This window comes from Diospyros lotus, chromosome 11 (genome assembly GCF_014633365.1).
Source record: "Diospyros lotus cultivar Yz01 chromosome 11, ASM1463336v1, whole genome shotgun sequence".
Classification (NCBI taxonomy): Eukaryota; Viridiplantae; Streptophyta; class Magnoliopsida; order Ericales; family Ebenaceae; genus Diospyros; species Diospyros lotus.
Window position 1 is genome coordinate 31,478,953 of NC_068348.1, and position 24,247 is coordinate 31,503,199.

The 24,247-nt window shown below is 32.7% G+C and overlaps 1 protein-coding gene across 1 annotated transcript; it reads right to left on the reverse strand.

Annotated features, from left to right (window-relative positions):
* Window positions 1–274: 274 nt before the first annotated feature.
* Window positions 275–18,724, reverse strand: LOC127813381 (transcription initiation factor TFIID subunit 5). The gene is made up of 19 exons (XM_052354325.1): window positions 18,463–18,724; window positions 15,957–16,038; window positions 12,513–12,591; window positions 12,341–12,438; window positions 12,186–12,242; window positions 9,160–9,247; window positions 8,888–8,997; window positions 7,813–7,920; window positions 7,530–7,681; window positions 6,319–6,429; window positions 6,151–6,220; window positions 5,992–6,031; window positions 4,466–4,630; window positions 4,236–4,312; window positions 3,139–3,255; window positions 1,201–1,466; window positions 1,010–1,105; window positions 857–932; window positions 275–780 (listed from the first exon to the last, which is right to left on the reverse strand). The coding sequence occupies exons 1-19, from the start codon at window positions 18,642–18,644 to the stop codon at window positions 727–729; spliced, it is 2,028 nt and encodes a 675-aa protein (XP_052210285.1). The 5' UTR covers window positions 18,645–18,724; the 3' UTR covers window positions 275–726.
* Between the last annotated feature and the right edge of the window lie 5,523 nt (window positions 18,725–24,247).

A 24,247-nucleotide genomic window follows, 5' to 3' on the forward strand; every position in this document is an offset into this window, starting at 1 on the left:
AAAAAAAGAAAAAGATAACAAAGTACACCCCTAAACTTTGTTCCCATCACAATACATGAATTAAACTGACCCAAAATTACAAATTTAAAAATTTAATTAAGATAATAAAAAATTTAAATTATTACATGAAAAAAAAAATTACGTACAAAAATTAAATTAGATCAAAAATGCATATTCAATGATATAATTAAAACAACAAATTTTCGACCCATTCAATGATGTAATTAAAACAACAAAAAAATGTAAATAACCACATGAAAAAAAAAATGTGAAATTAAATGGGAAAACATATAGGCTTGGCCAATAAACTAGAAATGCATTAAGTTGACCTGGCCTTGTCCCCGAATAAACTGACTCAAAAGTTCGAATCAGAGGCAACAGATGTCCAAGCCGGGCACTGGCCAGGGCTACGAGAAGACTAAGGAAAAATGGAGACGCATTCATTTTATCACTCGTACAATGCGAGCGCCGACGAAAATAAATCACTAATAATAAAGTTTATAATACAAAATTAAGAAAATTGTACTCTTCCAATATTATCATCGAGCAAGAAATGAAATGGAAAATTGAATCTCACTTATATTGGTAAAGATGATGGGAGAATGAAGGGAAGTTATCTAAGAATGGTAACGACAACTAGTTTGTACCATACCAACATATTCCAAGGTGGTGGTGGTTGATGCTCAAAATTTTGCACGACCTCTGTATTTGATCAAATCTGGCATCTCAAGCACCTTTTGAGAGAGCGCCAGCAGCAAATAAAAGATTCCTTCGAGAAAACTATTGCAGAACAAGGACTAAGAATTCGGGTATCTGGATAAATACAAAACTGAGTCCTAAGGGCTTCGAAGTTTACCTGCAAAGTATAGACCGGAGTGGACTTGGTAGGCAGAGTCTTCAGCGATCTCAGTCTGTTTGTATTTCCAGCTTTGCTGAACAATGACAATACAAAATGAAATCTCTAGAGACTTGCGCGAACCAGACAATCGGGCAACAACTTGGAACTTACTTGTCATCTGTTTTCAGCACCTTTGTACTTGCTGTGACGTCCCATAATTTTACAGTGCAATCAGCAGACCCAGATGCAAGAAGCGAACCTTCACAACTGATGTGACAAACCAGATTATTATCAGTATCAGTAAATAACAAGAACATACTAAACGAAATTTTACGAAAATTATCAAGAAAAAGGATTTCCACCTAAAAGCAAGTGTCCATACGCAGGAGGTGTGACCCATCAAAGGAGTCACACAACGACCAGTTGAAAGATCCCACATCATGATTGTGCCATCTTCATCACCAGACGCCATGTAGCGACCATCAGGTGACGTTGCCAAAGATAAAACACTACTCCTGTGACCAATGAATATTCTAGAACAGTCCCCCTTCCGTACATCCCACAATCTAACTGTTTTGTCACTAGATCCTGTAGCAATGTAGTTGCAATTCATATGCCACTGTACACACTGGAAAAAAGTGCAAAAGTTACCAACCTTCTTTTATGATTAAATTTGGTGACAACGAAAAATATCAAGAAAGTCTCAAGAGGGAAAACACACCAAACGATAAAAAGAATGCATAACTTTTCCCTAAGCAAAAAAGAGAATTTAAAGGCAAAGAGAAACTTCACCAATTGCTTCCAAACAAACACATGATGGCTGCTATTCATGCCTTAGTCTCTTAACCCTAAACCCTAAATGGATCCACAAACTCAACAATGATAAAACATTCACTTGCTACTCCGGAAAATCACAAGCATACTCCACGAATCTCACTCAAGGTTGCTTCATATGAATATACATATATATCTGAAGGATAGTAAAAATGCAGAAGGCCAGAGGGTGTCCTAAGGGTGAACTGCAGAAGGACAAAATATCAAACAGAACTACATAACAGTCGGGAGGGGGGGGGGGGGGGGGGGGAGAGAGGAAGAAGTGTAGTGAGATGACAAAAATAGGAAGACAGGAATAGCTCCCTTGAGGACCATGAATGGAATCCTCCGGCCCCTTAAAAGTTGAACTATTTCTTTTGCACCACAGGTGTCACCACATAACATAAAAAAGAGTAAGCAGCCAAAGGTGAAATCATCTAGTAAATAGCAAAAACTGAGAATACATGACTTCAAACCTCCCTGGCCACAGAACAACAAAGGAGTATATAGTTTGACAACTTACCAAACTTGTTGAAAGGAAACAGCACAGTAAGAATGGTATGAAGAGAGGTTTCCAGGGAAGGTAGTTATGGCCTTTCTTTAATGCTGCTGTAGGGGGTGGGACCGGGGCTTCCATCCTAATCAGAGGGTATGGTCAAAAGAGAGGCAGCTAGCAATTCAACATTGTTTGGAATACCAATAGGAAAACGGAATAGATGGGCAGTGTCTGTGTATCTATTCCCAAACTAATTGTCAGCAACCCTAGCAAAAGAAGAAGGGCAGAAATTCCAATAACTGAGAGAGCTTCCAAAGATACTAGAGGGTGTTCTCTGGAGAAAAAGCTGAAGTAACTATTTTGGAAGTGTGCCTATCCCATCTCAGAATATGAAAGAATTATAGAAATATGTTGATAGAGATTTCATAAGATGTGATAAAATAACAACGATAATGATTAACAACATGCAACTGCATCTTTGCAACCATATATCAAAATGTTATGTACTCTGAGATAGGTAAAAGAAGGTTCAAAAACTTCTTTAACCATATAAAAATTGGAGCTCAAAATTAAAATGTGTAACCTGTGGGCGTAGGTGTAAAAAATAATTTCACTTAATACCAATAATTGATGGTCTCTCTTCCTCTCCCTCCCCCTCTCAATTTACACCAGACTTCGCCTTTAAAACACAACAAAAAGAAAGAAATAAGGTTTCATAACATCTTTCTCTTCTCAGGTGATAATGCAACTGGATAATTCAATAGAGGAAAATCAGAAAAGGCAGAGATTTTTCAAATTAAACTCCAATTGCATAACTAGGATTTTTTATAACTTGCAGTTAAAGAGGGATAACCAATGATATTGCAGGCTACGTCCAAAGGAGCTCAATTTGAATTTGCCTCACATTTGGTGGAAAATCTATATATCCACAACATGAAGAGGGAGAGAAAAGAAGGGAGGAGAGGGAAGAAATCTGCAATAAACTACTCACATCCACATCCGACAAGTGCCCTGCCATTATTCTCAAAGGGTGTATTCTATCCATAGACCAAACCCTTGCTGTTCGGTCATGTGAAGCACTGGCAAAATAATGCCCCATTGGGTTAAACTGCATTAAGAATGTATTAGTACCAAAATACATCACAGGCATATGCGTGTGTATGCAAGTGTGTTCACATCCAGATGAGTAAAACAGACATATGATGTAAATAGATGAATTTGAACAAATACATTGCAGTGCGAAATGTTTAGTTGGACTACAATGAGGTATCAGAAATTTAGCCAGAAAAAACATTTCATGTCTGTCAAAGGCTCTACAAATATAAAAGATAAAGTTGAGCTTAAAAATGATCATATAAAAGAAAAAATTAACCATTTTTCAGTAATTATTTCAATTGGGTGTGTTCTCACTTAATTCAGGTAGTAAAGCTTCTCAGATTTTGATGCAAAAGGAGTCTCATACTTTCAGAATGGAAAGATGAAAGTACCGACTCCTTGAAGTTGAGAAAAGTAGAAATCCATTCTTTAGCCAGTTGTCACATCATCCATGGGTGTCAACTAGAGTATTGTGCATACTAATGCCAAGAAGAAGATATTTTTCACTAATAACTTCTTTTATTCTTAGGCCAAGTTGGGTTTTGACTTGGGACCTTTGTCATTCACATATATGTTCTACAATCCCAGTACGCACCTCATGCTGTCCTTTTCAGCATAAAATCCATTCATCAGGAAACAATATCAAATAATTGTTAAATAGTTGAATGAAGCATTGCACATATGAAACAATTCTGAAACAGTGCAATCCATAGTAAAAAGAGAGAATATCTATAAAATATGGGAGAAACAGGTGAGTCGGCATATATGATAAGTCAAGATGATGGTAGTGCAGTCGTTTCATTATTTCTTTCTGTTTCTCGATTTTTTTAAGCATAGCATATATGGTAAAAGTTTTGATAAAATTACAGATCCCCCTAGAAGAAGGTTCAAAAGAAGCAAAGACTAAAAATTGATCAAAAGATGCTCACTTCCTTCATTAAATAGGCAAATGTAACTTTAACCATGAAAAGTCAAGAGATTAAAATTATCTACCTGAACATCCCATACAGGATAATTATGACCCTTGTAGCAAACGAGATTTGCATTTAATTTTGTGCTCCATAATCGTACTGCAAACAGCATAAAGTCATATTTCAACACATTGTTTCAGCACTAGGATTTTCTTTAGATAAAATATGTAATAGAAACAACTTATTGGAACTTCATCTTTAAAAAACTGGGGGAAAATGAGATGAAAGGGCAAAATATGACATGGAGCATACTCGTTGAGTCTGATGAAGAGGATAGGAGAAAATCCCCAAAAGGACTAAAAGTAGCTGAGTATACAGGTCCCGAGTGACCCCTGAATAACGTATAGGATCTTTTCTGGCCATTTATCCCACGCACATGTTCACTCCGTGTTGAATCATTCTCACCCTGCAAAACAGCTACAAAAATAAAAATGTTTAATAACGCATCCCAACCAAAATAAGAAATAAATTAACCCCTTTTAGTAATTCATTTCCGTGATATTTAAACGACAAGAAGAAAACTCAGACACAAACAAACAAATACCCAGTAGAAAGGTAACAATGACCACTAAAAGCATACACCTCTAACACAGACAGTCAAAAATCCAAATTAAGGGATTTGAACTTGTTCAATTTCCTTCATTCAGTGATCCAATTAAAAGCAAATTGTAAAACAGGAGGTATTAAAAATATTCTGCGTAGCTACTCTCCATAATCAAGTTTCCAGTCATATTAAAATGGAATATCTTCTAAATAAAAATTGTAGATATACATAAATTAACAGACACAAATCCCCCCCCCCCCTCTCAAAAAAAAAATATATATATATATATATTATGGAAAAGAGCAACAAAAAGGGAGTTGCAAAGGTAATTTGTTGCTCCTGCAATATCAAACCAATCTTGAGAAGGCTTTGAAGAACAATGCATATGCTAGAGGCCATACAAACAAAGTAAAGCAGAAGATGGAACATAGCTAGAAGCCTAGAACACATGGAATGAAGTTAGATTCAACTCTTTAAAAAAGGAATAGGGTGTCAAAAGGCTTACCCAATCAGTGAACTGTTAGGGTTCATCCACAAACATCTTCTTCAGACATGGACAACTTTCTTTGTAATTGTTGATTTATAATTTAATCTTAAATTCTGTTTTATTTATTTTTGTCTTAAACTTGTGTTAATATTATTGTATGGACATTTTTACTTGTAGTTGATCTCATTTAGTGAGATTTAGGGTTGGGATTGTTCTTGTAGTATGAGATTGTTATCATTCCTGAATCCAGCCATTGACCTTTCACCCCCTCCTATTCTGAGTTCAATACCAAGGTCCAGTTTTCATAACATTCATATTTTTGTAACATTTCCAAGAGAAAAGATCAATTTAAAAGGCACAAGTATGGAAATAAATTGCTTAACATAGACAGATCACTTGCTAAGATTTTTTCAGCAATTTCTTATGAATTTACTTAAACAAACTTCTTCAAATTTTAGTAACAAGTTTAGTTATTAGAAATATTGGCACATATATTGACGTACAGTTTTAGTCCACAAACAATGTTAAGACTGAAGTTTCATTCTTTCTTCTTTTTTTGATAGGAAGTTGATGAGGCTCATTTTGGCTCTTTTCATCGAGGAATGTAGCCTATGCTACTGGGGCTCTCTACAGACAACTGCTAAAATAATAAACTTCTGTCTGAATTTATGGTAATATATATATATATATATAAGAAACACACTTAGTGGCATAACTTGCAAACAGAAGTTATCAAGAAACTCTTACAACTGTCATTCTGTTGTCCGAGCTTTGCCATGTCCCAAACCTACAGTTAAACACTTATGGAATTAGCAAAACAAATGAATGCCATGAACAAATCCTGTAAGCTAGTTTAAGGCAACCAATGAAAAAATAACAAACTACATCTGGAACAAAATATGCAACCTTCAGTGACGAGTCTGAGAATCCACCAGCAACCAGTGATCCATCATGAGATATTGATGAACAGTTTAAGCTAGACCATCAGAGACAAAAATAATTAATAATGCAAAAAAAACAGCAGTTTGAAAATTAAATCCCAGGTATGAATAATTTAACTAATGAAATAGATACCTATTATGCGTGTTAATAAATGTGTAGAAGCTGACTGAAGGCAGGGCACTGCTGCTTAACTGTACACGGTTTCTTAGGTCTTGAATAATAGAATGCTCTACATCTGCTGGTCTGAGATGATAAGTATAAATATCAGAGATGGTCTCACAAACAAAAGTTTCAGTTATTTAACACTTCTTTCTATATCAGGTTCCAAGGCACACATTCCCACAGACATATCAGGTTTCAAGCCAAGTCTCCCTAGAAATCTGATCATACACTGGGCATATGATCAGATTTGAAGGTAGTATGCCACTTGGCTCCCGGTATAGAAATGCCCACACATTTCCACAGACTAAGGAATCTCCAAATAATGATAGCTACTAGCTTACTTGCAAAAGTATGCACATCCAAACCCACAATAATGTAAAAATGGAAACTTGCCAATTCCCCATATATCTAAATACATCTAACCGATAATCAGTGTAATAAGTTAGTTCACATTTAAAGCAAACAACGAGGTTAGTTGAGAGCTTAAATATAATGAATGTGGATGAAATAACTGATGCTGTTCATAGGCACCACTACTCCCAAGGAAAATTTAGTGTTACTGTTTTGCCTAATGTAATTGGGTGCTGGAATTATGGGAGAAATCAGGAAGAAATAAGAGATGATTTGGCAGCAGTTATTTAATAGGACATAAATGTATCTAACTGTATTTTCTAAGGGTAGATTTGACTTTTATGAGTTAGTTATTCTTCCTTTAGTAGTTCCGCCTTTCTATTCTATAAATAGAAGTGGGCGGAGATCAGTCTTATCATCGAAACTGTTGTATCTTTCATTCCTTGTGTTCGGATACAGTCAGAGGCGAGAGAAAGAGCTGTGCAATTATAGTTCTTGTTGTCTTCGTTAGAGTATTGTATTCGAGAGGCAAGGTGAGGTGAAAGAGGGGTATTCTTGTACCCGTTTCTCATACGTTTCTAGTGGATTGGTTGCTTCTTGGATTGCTAGATGTAGTGCCATGTAAATGGCATGACCCAGGGTATATCATGTGTGCTGCAATCTGGTTTGGTTTTCTTTACATTTAATTCTGTTTGTATTGTTTTCATTTCAATCTTGAATATTGTTTTGGTAAGGTCCTTGAGTGATTCTTGAGAGATTATAGTTCTCGGTTTTAACATTTAGGGAAGTAATTATGAGTCAATAACTAAAACAGGGATTCTGAACAGTACATTACTGGCAAAGTAAGTTCTGGTTTCACACGTGGTGCTGCAGCCACAATATTTCCCTCACTACGAGCAGCTTTCCCTGTTGTACCAACAACTTTGTCCTTCTTCAACTTTTTGAGAGTAGCACCTTGCTTCCCTCCATCTGCTGCTCTTTTCTGAGATTAACGAAACTAAATTTAAACCAAAACACACAAAAGCATAGATAACAAAATCTTAACGGTGAAATATCATGTATGCTAATGAACAGAGTCACAGAGACCATAGAGTTTTAAAGTATATTTTCTACCTTACTGTCATCCAAGTCACCTTCCTTACTTTCTCCATCTACTTTCTCCAAATCTGAAAGCAAACCTCCTGCCTTCTCTAACCTGTCTTCTAAAGAGTCTTCAAGCAACTGCTCTAGATCAAATAGTTAAACAAAAACAAGAACAAAAAAAGGAATTAAGTCTTTCTTTGGAAGGCAAGGGTCTTTGATTTGCAATATCTGAAATAACAATAGGAACACCTTCAGTCATTAGGGGAAATGAGAATGAACTTTAAAGCATAAAGAAAATTCAAGCTATCCAAATATTGAAGACAAATCAACCTATAGGATATGAATCTTATATGCAAAATCTATCCAAAACTAATCTGCCAGAGAAGCTCCCAAATAATGAACTATTTGACACAGAAACCCTGATCAGTTCCATGAAATCCTTCATAATCAACAAAAAAGTATTGTGAGACAGATATTTATCAAACAACTTCAAATATCTTATCTTTCTGATTAGTTTCTAACAAGGAAGCATATTAATGTCATCCAACCTATCGCTTAGTTCCATTTGCATCAAAAAGTTTCTGCCTTCAGAATTCAAGACCGCTGCGTGCAAAAGGTATCGAATTTAGGAAATGGTAATCAAGCATGCTTCTAGATTTCAAGGCCAGAATGCATCCAACGTAAATAAACAATAAAAGAATTCTAATGTTGGTGGATCAACCATTAATTGCTTGATTTTAAGAATTACCAATATCCAGAGCAAGCCCGATGTTTCCAAGCACATATTCCCTTACAACTTTTTCCCACCACTACTTTTAATTTTAAGGAAAATCATACTACCAACCAATCCTAGCCTTAATTATTCTTCTATACATTACAGATAAAAGGTGCGGCTAGACTTGGGAAAAATTAGAAATCATGTGAAAAGAAAAGGACAAAGCCATTTCACTTCTTAAAAGCAAGGGAAAGACATAAAAAAACTATTAGCAAATGCCAGATTTAATATCTTATGCATGCAGGAAGCAGAAAAGGCAGTATAATGCCCTTCAAACTTTCAGTAGAGGAACACCTGAAGAATATGAACTTGTCCACCTAAAGAACTTACCCCCCAGTGTATTTCTTTCTGATTGATTAGATTAGCAGCATCCTGGCCGTTACCAACAAGTGTAACAACTTCAGCATCATCGGAAATAGAGCTAGACTGTCCAGGAGAAACTGTTAACAGACTCAATTAGCCCAATTCTATTCGCCTAGAGTATTAGGAAGCTGAGAAAAGAACAAGGAACCTTAACAGGACTAGAACACAAAGATTAGATAAAAAGTACAAAAATATTATCATGACTGAAGAAATGAAAATAAAGAAGGATAGTGCTGCACCTTGAAAGTTAATATGCTCATTAATAATTCCAAGCATTGTAATGGATTGACTCTTGTGTAAATATTGCAGCAGAAGCTCATAAGAGTACTGTAGACAAGTTAAAAGGAAAATAAGAAATTAGCTTTCATCCAAAGAAGACCAATTTTTTAGGCACAAAGCACACAAGTAATGGGTAGGAAAATAGGCCATAGACATCAGGAGTCCACCATTAGGTTGGGGACATGCTAAACAAAGAACATACTGCTCCATTTACTGGAAGAAATAAATCAACAAGGACACAAGTCACTCTACTATAACAAGCAAGCACATTAAAGCATCAAGTTTTGAAAAACCAAAAACTAAATTCCAATATTCCTTCCATCAACTCCAAGTACTTAGTTTTGAGCCAAGATCAGTTCAATGCCTGACATTTACAGATAGTCAACATAGTTTATAGCCCCAAGTTAGTTTTGAACTTTTGATACATAACAAACAGAACTACTATTTTTAGACTTTTCTATGAACTCTAATTTAAACATGAAATGAAGTTAAACATCTAATTCCCTTGAAAAGTAAAATTGTCAGAGTCAGAAGTAAAGGGAAGTTATAAGGTCAATATGAAGGATACGCATAGGTAAATAGAAGGCTTTAGAACATCCTTGATGGGGTATCAAATCAGGGGGATGAAGAAGCATCATTTTGCGACAGAGTACTGGTATGTATAACATTTGGAAAGCCCTTGATGGGTCGGGGAAAAATTAGTAGTAGCTGAAACTTTCAAGCTCATCAACCTTGTCAACCTTACCATGACCACAATAATCTCCATGCACAAAATTTCTAGATGGCCAAATAAAATATAGGCTTTGTTAATATAACAAACAAGTAAATGGCTATCTTCTTCAGAGGTGGACTGGGTAAAGCATGGTTAAAGACTCCACAGAAAGCAACCACCCAACCAACTTCAACTAAGTCCAAACTAAGTAGCCTATACTCAATTTTTACACACGAGTAACTTCTAATGAAACAAAAAAGTGTATTTTATATGCAGAGTAAAATTGATTCGTCACACAGCTCTATATCTATAGGTAACATAAACTACCATTTACTTTCTTAACTGGTCAACCAAATGTATCAAAAGTATCCATGTTGAAGCTTTTCAGCTTTATGTGTCAATTTAATTCATCCTTTTTCCTAAAGTTCAAAAACGGCATTCAACATCTCTACAATTTTGTGCACAGCACAAAGGTTGCTCCTTTTGTGAGACTAGAAAATCAAATCATTCCAAGACAAGATCAATTCAATTATACCAGCTCAATTGTTCAAAAAGACTGGGAGATTATTGAAGATGTTATTTGCATAACTGAAACAAGATAGTTAAACTAGAAAAGTGCTTCTAGTTTTATCAAAAGGTTGAAAAACTAGCTTTATTGTGTAACATAGAATGTTGGATAGTTTAACTACCAACATATATAAAATATGAGGATAACTGAAATGAGAATGATATGGTGGATATCTGACCATGTAAGAGAAGACATAATTAGAATAATAAAGGTTAGAATAATGCTTATTGAAGATCGTATGTGCATGACATCATTAAAATAAGGGTAAATTACTAAAAATAATATTTAACTTTCACCTTGTTAACAAATTCGGACTCAACTTTAATTTTTACAACTGGGTAATCCAAATTTCACTTTCTTTACAGTTATGGACTACAGTTACTCTGTTAAATTTTACTGTTTACTGATAATATATATTGTTAACTTCTCATTTGCTAGAATAATGTGGCAAGCAAAAATTGTCACCAAAGCCCAATTCACCAGATCATACTCACAATTGGGAAAGTTTCCAAATGTTAGGGTTTGTACCTATTTTTAGTCAAACCATTAGGGCTTATTCAATGGAATGAAAGATTGGATTGGTCAGCATTGGGTTCAACAAATGCATTGAGCAAGAGAAGGAGACTTTCTGGTGCTAACCTCCTGAAACGATATTAGGGCACAATGATGACACAGCTGCAACGGTGGTCAAATATCTATGTTTTATTATTGCACTTGATGACAATCAACACTTCTTTCATCAAGGGTTCAGCATTTGGGAACTTACATGAACATCATATAAACATTGCATCAGAGAATTTGTAGCATTCTTTTTCCTTTAAGAAATCAATCTTTACAGCAGACCCTTTTTTCATCTAGTTAAGTTAACAACAACAAATTAAGCCAATACTTCAGTCAATTTTGCAAGGGCAGACAAGAAAGAATTAGAATTTTTCACCAGTCTCTTATTTGAGTAACCTGCATTTCAGATTTCATTTCAATTGATTTTTTGCAGAGATGATTTGAAGTACTTTCCAGGTCATATTTCACCATTCTCCACCTTTTATTTGCTTGCCATGTCATTTTCAGGGATGACACATCATCAATAAATGGTAAAACTAAACAAAGATAATGGTAGTCAATAATTGTAAAGAAAGGGAAAGTTGGATTATCCAATTGCAAAAATTAAAGTTGAGTCCAAATTTGTTAACAAGGCGAAAGTTGAGTACTTTTGTTAGTAATTTACCCTTAAAATAATTGGACATGAGAGGGAAAAACTAATACTCTTATACGGAGAGTGAATAGAAAAGAAGTTTGTTTCAAGAAAGATTTAAAAAAACACACACATACACACTTGGTGAGGAACTCTTAGGCGTGGTGGCATAGGAAATAATGAGTTTATAGAAGATATAGCTAAGAACAGAGATGGTTGGTGAATAAGAATCCATGTAGTCAACCCCACCTAATGGAAAAATAGCTTGGTGTGGCTTTTTTTTTTTTTTTTTTTTTGCCAAGTGAAAAAAGTAAAAACAGAGGTGACCAGGGACACAGCATGCAATAAAAAAATCTTACATTGGTGTAAGTGCATCAGGGCCCTGAATTTTTTATTAGTGAATATGAAGGTCACACACACCAAATGAAGCTCTTTTCATAATAAAGACATGCATAGGAAATTAGGAATACGTAAATGTAATACACATGCTACTACATTTGGATGAAGAAATCACCTGGCATATCTTTATATTCACTTTGCTCTGCCTCAAAGAATGGGCAAACTCCATTTCCTGAAAGGAGCATAGAAAGTTTGTTAAGCACAGGACCATAGGTTTGACAGAAGACAGAAAATACAAAGTTGCATTGACAGCCTAGGGTAGTAATTAACCTCCAGATGTGAGGGAGAAAGAACACCTTCCAATTTCTGGAGGTCCCTTAAGTGCATCATCTCATGGTCTTCACGAAAGCTATTGAAAAAAGTCCTGGCTGAAGATTCAGATATAGGTATCAATAGTAAGTTCAAAGGCACAAAGTAGTATGAATTACAGACTGAAGCATACCTTCTTGAATATGACCTTTTGCCACAAGATCCATAAAACAATGGATAAATACTGGATAGAGAACACGAAGCAACTCATGCTGCATTGTTAGCATACAAGTCAAGTGAGCAACTCACATTATTAAGTTCAAATTAATGAATAGTCATTGGCTAGCATTTTTCCTTTATCTAATGCATTAACTGTTCCAAGTTGCAATATGAAGGGCAAAAAATCGGGGACTTGGTTAAGAAAAACTTCAAGAAGGCCCTAAATAATGTTTTTTTTTTCCTTAAAGTTTACATGCTGAGCCCGACTTACTATTTCATGCCCTTGTTCTGCATTATGTTGCACAAAGATTTACTTTGGGGAGAAGGGAGACTAGGAGAGGAATTCAAAAATCACTAAAACTGGGCAATGTTTAGTTTTGCAATAGGGAAGGTGGGTTGGGGTAAGAAAAAGGTCTGTGGACAAGTGGCTTTGGAGCTTTGCTTGTTTGCACAAAGGGATGTGAAAGAACCTTGATAATATCAATTATGGGTCTACCAGGCTGATTTGGCCACTACTGTAACAACTAATATATTGAGAATCTTTTTGATACACATTTTGGATGCTAGATGCATTTCCTCACTTTAACTATCCTGCATTGATCCTATGAGTAACAAACTCCAGAATCTCCCATTATTTTTGAACAAATGATCCAAGATATTAAAATTGATCCTTTTCAGGAATAACTTAATCCCCAAGTTTCATGATAACATTCACACTTCTATTTTCACCGACATTCATACACAATTTTCAACCTACTCAATTTAAAACCTTTGATTTTAAGACGTGTCAATAATTCAAGTTTATTTTTCAAGCTTTTTTTAAATCATCCACCAAGACAGTATCCTCTACAAATAACATATACCCATGCATCCATCATAAGTGCAAAAAGATAAGAGCTCAATCCATATCCCTGGCCTAATCCATTTGTAAATGAGAAAGCCTCAATATCTCCTCTACAAGTCCTAACAGACATTTCCGCTTTGATGTTGCATTGCATGTCCTAAATAGCCTGCATACAAACAATTTTAACTCCTTCCTTCCCTAACACTCTCTTGAAGACCCCCTTGAGACTCTTTCATAGGCTTTTTTCAAGTCTATAAATAAGAAATAACCTTTCCACTTAGTGTCTCACTAAGTAAATAGCTTCCATTGTTAACCTACCCAAGCATAAAAACAAATTGATTTTGAAAGACATTAGTTTCTCCCCTTAACCTTTTTATCAATTATCCTCTCCAAAAGTTTCATAGTATGACTCATTAGCTTAGTCCCTCTATAATATTCACAACTTTGCACATATTGGGCATCCTTTTTTATTTAAGAATCACAATAATAATTTTGTTAACCAAAAACATTATCTTCTGCAATGCATTTCCATGCTTCTATTGGGACATTATCTAGCCCAACTACTTCACTATTCACCTTTTTTTAATGTTATTTTTATTTCATTTGGACAGATACGTCTACATAACATGTACTTTTTATCTTCTTTAGAGTTACTAAGATGCTGTAACATAACACTTGCTTCTCCACCTTCATTAACTTCAGAAAATGGTTCTTGCATATTTCATCAATCCCTCATTTACCAGTATCTTTTAATTTTCACCTTTTATGCATTTCACTTTGTCAAAAACCTTGTTTCTGTTTATCTTACCTTAACTAGTTATACACACACACACACACATCCTTCCCATCAATGTCAAGCTGGTATAAATTTTCATAAGTTGTTAACTCTACTTCACTAATTGCCTTTATGCCAAAATATACCACTTCAGGCTTTCTTCATTATGGCATATGTACAGTTTTGTAGCAAGTTACCTGGTTTTGATTTTTTGTACCTTTTCAAAAATATTAAGACATAACCCAATGGTTCTAATTCAAATAGCAAGACCAAAAAATATAAATATATACTCTTTTTATCATATTTGATTTTTTATTTTTATTCTTTTCCATGTAAAAGGGTGAGGTGAGGCGATTAGTGTAGCAACCCCCCTCCCCCACCCCAGTACATGACCCTCACGGCCCTCATCCGCCAAGGAATGTTCAGTTTTAGCTTAGCTACTGCCGGGAAGGCAAGCCCATCATATTTGATTTTTTAACTTATAAGGCAGTATTAATTTGTTTTAGGCTTAACTGATGGTCATGCTACATTCGATGATGAATACTGGAGTCCCCTAAGGTGGTGTTCAGTGCCTTTCTTCCTTTTACTGGGAAGATAAGACTACGATGTTTGGTAAGCCCAGGAAAGAAAGAACTAAGATCTGGGAAAGTAACATCATTGTGTTTGGTATTTTAAGCACTTTCCTCGGAAAATACTTGAAAATTCCAAGAATACCCCTATAGGTTAAAAATTGAAATTTTATGTGCAAAAGAGACATTTATTTTAGTATTAATAATCTGAAATAACATATTTAAATGAATATATATACAAGTATAGAAATAATATAAATGAATACTGTAACTAATATAAATGAATATTATTAATATTAAAAGATTTTGTATTTTGGGGAAAATGGGTATGGTTTTTTTTTTTTTTTCCCTGCAAACAAACCCAAAATAGGCAATTTCATCTCAAAAATCGAGTTAATTTTCCCATCACTTGGAAAGTTACTTTCCCACCTATCCAGGTGGGAAAGAGATTCACACAAGACATGCGAAACAGCTGCCCATGGTAAAGCCACTTTCCTAGGAATGTGACATGCCAAACGTGAGGTCCTTACAACCAATTAAATTTCAGGAAAGCGACCCACTTTCCTCATGCCAAATGCAACCTAAGTGTTCATGGGCAGAAAAAGAATTGAAAATTAACCAAGCACATTTGGACGTGTGTGAATATTGATGGAAGTGCCTGCTAAGTGATAACTGTCATGTCTGATTTGAAGTTTAAATTTTCTTTTCACACCTCTTATTTCTATTGCCTAAAGCATCTTGCAAATGCTATTTTAACTCTGTATACACTCATGAGATTAAACAAAGTATACTTTTAGGTGTTTCAACAACAAATAATACCAAATTTTTCTCTTGCTTGCCTCAATTCTGTCAACAGAAAGAATTTTCTCCTGGGAAAATAAAATAATAAGCTTGAACTACAAAGGTGATTCTAAAAGTATGTTTTCAAGATTATTATGATTAAAAAAAAAAATTAAACATTGAGAAAGGAGGAGATATTTCCTCGTCAGAATGCTGAATTTGCATTGAGAAACATCTTCCAAAGGGAAAGGACCAGGCCTCCTCCTTCTGCATCTAGGGAACAGCGCCAGTTCCATTCTTTTTAGAAGATAGGTAAGGTAAGGGACCCCATTCATATATGATAAAGCTACCAGACCAACTTCAAAAATGACTACTGAAAATGCACAAGACATGCATAGAGCAATAAAAATGACATGAATTTAGAAGACATGCAAACCATTAACTAGTTACCTTGTACAAATCCAGTGAACTATACGCCCATGACCTAAGCTTACTGTATCCATCATGGTACTGTGCTGGAATATTCTCTGATCTGATAAGCATAAACATAATTACTGAAACATCAAGACCCCAGGAAGAAGCATATGCCAATATATTAAACAATAGTTGTTTAGCAATTTCCACCACAGAAGAGAGCACAAATGCTTGGTGGAAATGTTCAATATAAAAATGGCCATATTATTTAACATGTTCAGAGTTTGGACACAAGATACCCAGGTTAAGAGGGGACCTTTAAATCAATTTCCTTCAGATGCAAAATTCATTTGCATTAACACTTCAGCATGTTTGTAGTTCAAAAACATAAAAATTTGGGCAATTCCAATGCAGGCAACTGGAGAATGAGGAAAACAAAAGCTGTAACCCAAAGGATATTTCGGTTTCCAAAAGGTAATAGTAACAAATAAGGATGAAAAATAACCAATAAACATAAAACCACCAGCTTAAAGCCAATGACTTCATGGATTTATATTTTTCTTTTTCATGATTTTATTCATTGCTGGTATTGTAATCTATCCTTCCCACCAAAACAAAAAAGCAAAAGATGCAGGAAAAAGAAGAAACTATCTACTCGGAGTCATGATCTGAAGCAAGATGCAGCATTAAATTATCAGATGAACCAAAGTCCCATTGCCAATGGGCCTGCTAATTGAAAGGGGTCCCCCTACAAGAGGATCCCCACTCTGCAAGGGTCGAGAAACTCCTCTCTTTTGCAAAGAGACTATTTCCATAATTTAAATCTATGACCTTTCCTTTTTGCTTGGTGTTGAGGCCTTTCAATTACACAGGAACAACATTACTGGTGTACAATGACAACATTTGAAAAGAAAAATCAGGCATGAAGTAAGCAATGTGAATATTCTCATTTTTAAATTTTCCACCAAGTATAAATTAGTTTGCTAAAATAAGGCATCATTGAAAATTTGAAATTATACAGAAGACTGGAGATTTCTTGTAGAGTCAAGTTAAAGGTCTGGATGATGATATTGATCAAAAGCAATTAAAACAACATTACCCCAATGCCCCAATAACTGCAAGCACACAATTTTTAATTGGGTACTGTGAGCTCCTCAAGTTAAGGATTGTCTTGCTCGTGAATGTCTCACTATTTTCCAATTGACTAAAGTGTGATTCATCATATTTTGTTTCTTTCTTTTGATCTATTTTCAAACTAAAGATTTGGGTTTTTAAACCTTCTAGGAATGTCTGTTATCTGTAGAATGAGTGTTTGGAGATAGAAAGAAAAAGAATAAATGAGGATTCAACTTCTTTATTTATGCAATAGAAACTTCTGACCATACAAAAATGTGATAGATACAATTCACTAAAATAGATAAGATACTAGAGCTCCTAACTAGGTAAACCTATATTGATTGAAAACACAAGTTCATTCAACATAAAGCACATAAAATAAGTAAAAACATGAGGATCTCTTGTCCACCACAGTACGACAATTTCTCAATATCAAGAAACATCAAAGAACAAACAGGAACCTTAAAGCACGAGTGGGGAACATAGCATTCCCCATCCCGCCTTCACAATTAAAAAAAAAAAGAAGAAGAAGATAAATTGAAGTTGATAACTCATTTAAATCGTAATTGAATAATTTGAATACAATCTTCTTTTTCCTACAAAGCCCATGTTCTTCTATACTTGTTCCAGCAATTAAATTTTGTTTTTCCTGTACTTTTCAAATTTTTGCCAGCACAGCCACAGTATATTTGGTTCTTTTTAAAGTAATTTACAATAAAATAATACCAAAATAGGTGAATATTCAAAGCAAGTTGTTGCTCGGTGAATCACTTATTATGCTTTTATGATTGCATTTTCAAGTAATGCGAGCAGTGAAAATGACAAAATTTTAATAAAATGCTAATAGGATATCCACTCTAATAGTCAAATCCACAAAAGTTTTGACATTTTTTAAGTACCTAAATTAGGTTATATTATAGATTTATGCAAACAACTTGGCTCGTGAACATTTTGAATTTCTAAGACATTGATATGACAAACCCCTCACTTGTCCCCTTCTATTTTCCGGGGACAGTGGCAAGAATTCCAATAATCAACAACCTACTTAGGGTAAAAAATTCATACAGACATATTACATGCCAACAATAATGTTAAACGTACCACTCACAAATTACAAGTGAGATATAAAGTCCATTCACAAATTAAACTCAAACTATCAACCAGAGAAATATCACACATCTCCTACCATCCGAACTATCTTACTGTAAGCAGAAGATTCCTAGATTTTCAAAAGACCGAGAAGTTGCAATTCTAACTAAAATAAGAAATGTTCGTTTTGAAAAAAGCATAAACATAAGAAAAAAATGCATACCTACAACATACACAAGTTCAAATTCAAGATGTTTGAAGCCCTAATTTTATGCTGTAGAATAAGCAGGAAGATATAAAACATAAGAGTGAGGGCGATCGGACGATAAGTACGCACTCGGTGAAGAAGAGAAGAGGTTTGACGACGTCGGGATCGGTTTGAGAGTTGGCGGAGGAGTTGTTGGAGGACGAGTTCTTGCTGTGTTGTTGCTGCTCTTCTTGGAACGCAAGCTCCGTCTGCTTGAAACCCTTCTTCTTCAAATACGCTATCACTGCTTTCTCTACATCTTCTTCGTCCATATCTCCCTCTCGCTCTCTCTCGAGCGCTCGCCCTCTCTCTGTCTCTCTCTTCCTCGCTCGCTCTCGAACTGGGAAGTGCAGTCACAGGCGACCGGCAATTAGGTATTGATAAACCGGAAGATCGGGTCAAGTTCATAAATTCGGGTCGTGTCCCAATACCCGCACCTTTTATCCGCCCGAATAAACAATAATTCTTCAAAGTCATCAAATTAATCAAAACAAAAAACAATAAAATTCCTTATAATTTATAACAAGTTTATAATTGCATCCGTTAAACTATGATACAGAAAATATTTTGGAATGTCATTTTAATATTTTTATATAAAAATATTAAAAAATACTTTAAATTATTTTTATAATTTAAAAAATATTTTAAAACAATTTTGTGATATTAGAAAAATATCAAAGATGTTTTTGATTTGAGAACGCATTTTCGTTTACAAAGAGGTTAAAAATAAAAAAAATTCTCATATATTATATAATATAAAAATTCTATATTATATATTAATTTTTTATATATAATTTTTTATATTAAAATTATATTTACAAAAAAAAATATTTTTTTATTTACGAATTTATCTGATTTTTTGTATTCTATTTTTTCAAAAAAAATTATTTTCTTATTTTTGTTTCATTTTAAATTTTTATTTCTATGTAACTCAATCGTTAACTCAAATAATTTTAATTGAAAAACAAAGAAAATGGGAATGAAATAATTATTTTATTTTTATCTGTATGTTTGATACTTTATAAATGAAATAATTATTCTATTTTATTGTTATATATTTAATACATTTTTATTTTGATAAGATATAATAATAAAACAATCGATTGATAGAGATGCGCTTTTTATATTATAAAATTTGAAAATCTTATAAAAATAATATGTTTTTCATAAAAATCATATAATTACTAAATATATGTTAAATTTTATTTCCCTTTTAGGTAAACATATTAAATAAAAAATATCTATTTTTAAATAAAATTAATTTAAATAGTGGCAATAGGGACAGATAATCATGGTGATAGTAGTGACAGGTGGTTGCGAACAATAATAAATGATAACAAGCTTATATATGTAACACTATGTAAACAAAAAAAATGTGATGAAGTAATAATGCATCTCATTTAAGGGAATGAGAAAAATTTCTATCCATTTTGTTATAAAAAGGTTTTCAATTATTTTAAGAGGATAAATTATTCCATTATTTCGTAATAATGAAATGTGTGTAAACGATCAGTTTTAATCGAAATTCACTAATCGATTGATTGATCCAAAAAATTAAACTAATTGATAACTAACAAAATCGAAATCAACTCCTATAAATCGAACTGAACCGATTAAATTAAAGAAACATAAAAAAATTAAATAAAATCAAAATTTCTGAAAGAAAACACACAAAATCGAAAAAAATCATGTCGATTTTATAAATATCAAAACAATATTATTTTAAAATTCAGTTGGTTTGGTTAATTTAATTTTTCTAACAAAAAAACTAAATTGAAAATCGAAGACTAAACTTTTGAGAAAAATTAACCAAACCGAACCAAATTAATGCAAGAAAAAATCGAATTGAATCGACAAGTTTAGTTAGTTTGATTCAATTAATTCAGGTAAATCAAACATTTGCTCTCTCACAATAATGACCAAATAGTTATTTTGTGAGAATCTCACTCTATTAGTTTTCATTCCGACCAACCAAACAAGAAAAATGTGATAATAAGCTTATATATGTGGCAATATATTAAAAAAAAAAAAATGAAGTAATAATACTTCTCATTTCATGAAATGATAAAATTTTTCATATATTTTGTAATAAAGAGTCTTTCCATCATTTTGAGAGTACAAATCATTCAATTATTTCATAATAACTAGAGATGTGCAAACGGTTGGTTCTGAATGAAATTCACTAACCGATTAAATCAAATCGAGAAGTAAAATTGAACTGAACAAACCAATTAATCCAAAATATTGAATTAATCGAAACCTATAAAATAGAATCCAAACTGTATAAATCGAACTGAAACGATTAAATTGAATAAACGCAAAAAAAAAAAAAGATCGAAGAAAATCAAAGTAATTGAAAGAAAACACACAAAATTGAAGAAAAAAAAATTGTTTTATAAATATCAAAATAACATCATTTTAAAGTTCAGACGATTTAGATAATTCAATTCTTTTAACAAAAAATTGAACCGAAAATTAAACTTTTGAGAAAACTTAACTGAATTGAACCAGTGTGAGAAAAAATCGAACTGAACTAATTAACAAATTTGGTCAGTTGAGGTAAATTGAACTTTTGCCTTCCCATAATAATAACCAAATAGTTCTTTTGTGAAAACCTCACTCCCTTACTTTCCCATTCCGACCAACAAAACATAACCTTGGTGTCTTGTCACGAACATAAATAACATTTATAATAATTCAATCATAGTAACAAAATCTCATGATTGTTGAACGTGAAAAGGTTAAAGAAATTGTAACTTTTAATGATGAAAAATTAAACAAGGCACAATCTTTGATAAATGAATATTTAAAAAAAAATATAAGGAAGAAGAAGGGTGAAGTTCAAGTATAAATATCCCTCTTTCTATAAGGTTTAAGCATCCTTATTCATCTCATTCTCAAATCTTATTCATCACTATAAGAGATATTTTACTCTTATTATTAGAGAAAAAGTGATAATTGCATCTTCTTATAATTTGAGAGTAATTATAATTTTCTTATTCTTTACAGTGAGATCATTATTTCACTTGTTATTAGACGTAATTTCTACTGAGTGAATCACGTAAAATTTGTGAGTTTATTTTATCTTTAATTTTTCTAACTTCAACTATTACTTGCGAGTTATCTAATAACTCTATCTAACAACTATGGTTACATATAAATGCCACAATTTTAGTAACAATATATGCATGTTAACATGGTGGAAGTCTACATCTTTAATACCACATGTGGAGCTGAGGGATTTATCATGTGACAATTAAATGTTTCTAGTTAAAAGCATTTAGATACATAAATAGAGAAGTAAGGGAGACATTGTTATATTTATATGAATCAATATACAAAAAAAGAAAAGAAAAAAAACACACATATATACACACACATCAATATATTAAAAACCGCCCAAAAAGGTCTTATAGGATATATTAAATTATAACTCATTTAACAAATATATGTACCACTTTAATAGAGAAAAATTAAAATTTTGATGAGACCATTAAAATTCTACGAACTCAATGAATAAGAAAATTACTGATGGACATTCGATTGGTTTACTAAAATAGTAAAATTGAAATACCCGAACTTATATAAAAAATTAAATTGAATTGATTGAACAAATTAAAAAATCGAACAAATATGAAAAACTAAACCAATTGAGAAATCAAAAGAATCGAAAAATTGAAAAAGATGAAAAAAAATCGAAAGAAAACAACATGGTTTTTTACATTTTAGTTAGTTAAGTTATTTCAATTTTTTTAATATAAAAATTAAATTTAATCAAATCGACACTTAATTTGAATAGAATCAAACAGACAATTTCGATCGATCCGATTATTCTGATTAAATTAAAATTTTAATCACCCTTATCAAAACACACAAATACTCTCTCAAATTAAAGATGTTTATGTTTTGTTACTTTAAAGTGGTGTTCATATCCCCGTTGGTATTTTATAATTGGTTATTAGTTTATATATACTTGACAGTTGTTCATTTGTGGCAACCCATAAACTTCAAACACAAGCAATGGAGGGCTGTTTCCATCATGGCCTACATTAATTAATTTAATTATTGTCCTGAACTTGCATCAATGTCGGATCGAGGAATTGTTTTGATTATTTAACTCCTAAAAAAAATGCTATTTGTGAGCTTACTATATGAATATTTTGATGGATACTTTATATTAATATTTATATATTTAAATTAAAATAATATAAAATATCAAAATAAAGCATCATTACAAATATTAAATTTAAGTATATAAATAACAATTTATATGTGTTCCATGGTGGATCCAAATTTAAATAGACTTAAAAGCCTATCGAAAGATTGAGAAAATCGAGTGATCTCAATTTGAGAGATTCAATTGACCTCAAACTAAGAGGTCCGACTAACCTTAAACTGAAAGATTCGACTAACTTCAAAACGAGAAATTTGAATAATCTCTCCTAAAAGTATTTTTTGACGTCTACTAGAGACCTTTCCAAGAGAGCTTTATAAGTCACTCAATCACAAGAAAAGTTTTATTTAGAGACTCTCGTGGGTCACCTAAACTTGATAGCTTCTCTCTCAATAGTGCTAGTACTATAGAGACCCTTTTGGGAGACTATAGATCTTGAGAGACTTGATCTCTAAATATTATTCACATGAGATCATGAAGAGCGAATCAAAAATACCTTCAATGTGCTCGCCGAAAAGTGTGACTTTTCTAGTATTATCTTCTCTATAAATAAGATGACTTTCCTTCAGTTGATGTATGCCCATGATTATTTTAAATATTTGGAGAGACTGTGCAGGAGATTTACCTACGCCCTTAATCGATTTTCTTCTTTGCAAGTATCTCAAAAATTTCGATTGAGATACTCTCTCAATACAAACAAATTAATTGTTGTATCTAGATAACAATAATATATAATTTATATTATATTATATATATATATATAAATGCTATTTGAACACTTAAAATTAACCCTTTTGTTAATACTAATGTCATGTATATTTTCATTGATATGACAACCAGTATAAAATAAAATATCATTATAGAATATTATCATAAGTATTAGAATTGAATATCTAAATAACATTTTAGATATGCATATATAGACTAAAGAGTGTATTATTGACTACACAAGGTGTGGTTGGAGACTCTTTGGTAGGTTTTTTTGTTCGACACAAATAATTTATTTTATTCGAATTGTGAGATATTTTCTAGATGCATTTGTGTTCATAAATTCATGAATAGAAATATAAAATGAAACTTAATAGGACAACACTAGTTACACTACATATCACCCTTCCTAATGATAATCACAATAAATTATTGACATGACATTATTCTAACACATACAGAGTGTGTTTGGTAACATTTAGTTAGAAGGAGAAATATTTTTCAACTTGTATAGAAAACAAAAATTATCTCCCCCTAGATAAAATTTTTCATAGAAAAAAGGTAAAAACATACTTTAATGATTATATCATGAAATTCAATTCATGAAAAATATAGTGTGTCAAACACTAAAAATGGAATTCAATTCATTGGATGTGATATTTTCTATGTATTTTTTATGTTATCAAACACACCCATAATTATTAGAAATAACACGAGATGTTTTAAATATAACCAATTTTATATGTATATATTTTTTTGACTCTATTATTTTTGGGTTACTAATAACATGACATATCATGTTAATTAAATCTTAATCTTTTGATTAGGAATGAAAAATTAGGATTTAATTAACTCGATCCTTCATGTTATTAGTAACACTTTTGAGACGAGCGGGATTCATACCTTTTAAAAGGAAATGGCAAAATTTTGAGTTTTTTTTTTGCTTATTAATTGCTTATTGTTGAAACAACAAAACCAAGTCATTGCCAGCTC

Bases quoted from the DNA above. Each gene is read 5' to 3' on its own strand.
- LOC127813381 (XM_052354325.1), bottom strand. From the start codon at position 18,644: ATGGACGAAGAAGATGTAGAGAAAGCAGTGATAGCGTATTTGAAGAAG. The intron at 12,592-15,956 runs GTAACTAGTTAA...CTAACAATGCAG, and splicing joins GTTCACTGGATTTGTACAAG to CATGAGTTGCTTCGTGTTCT. The intron at 1,467-3,138 runs GTGAGTAGTTTA...ACTTTTTTCCAG, and splicing joins GGCACTTGTCGGATGTGGAT to TGTGTACAGTGGCATATGAA.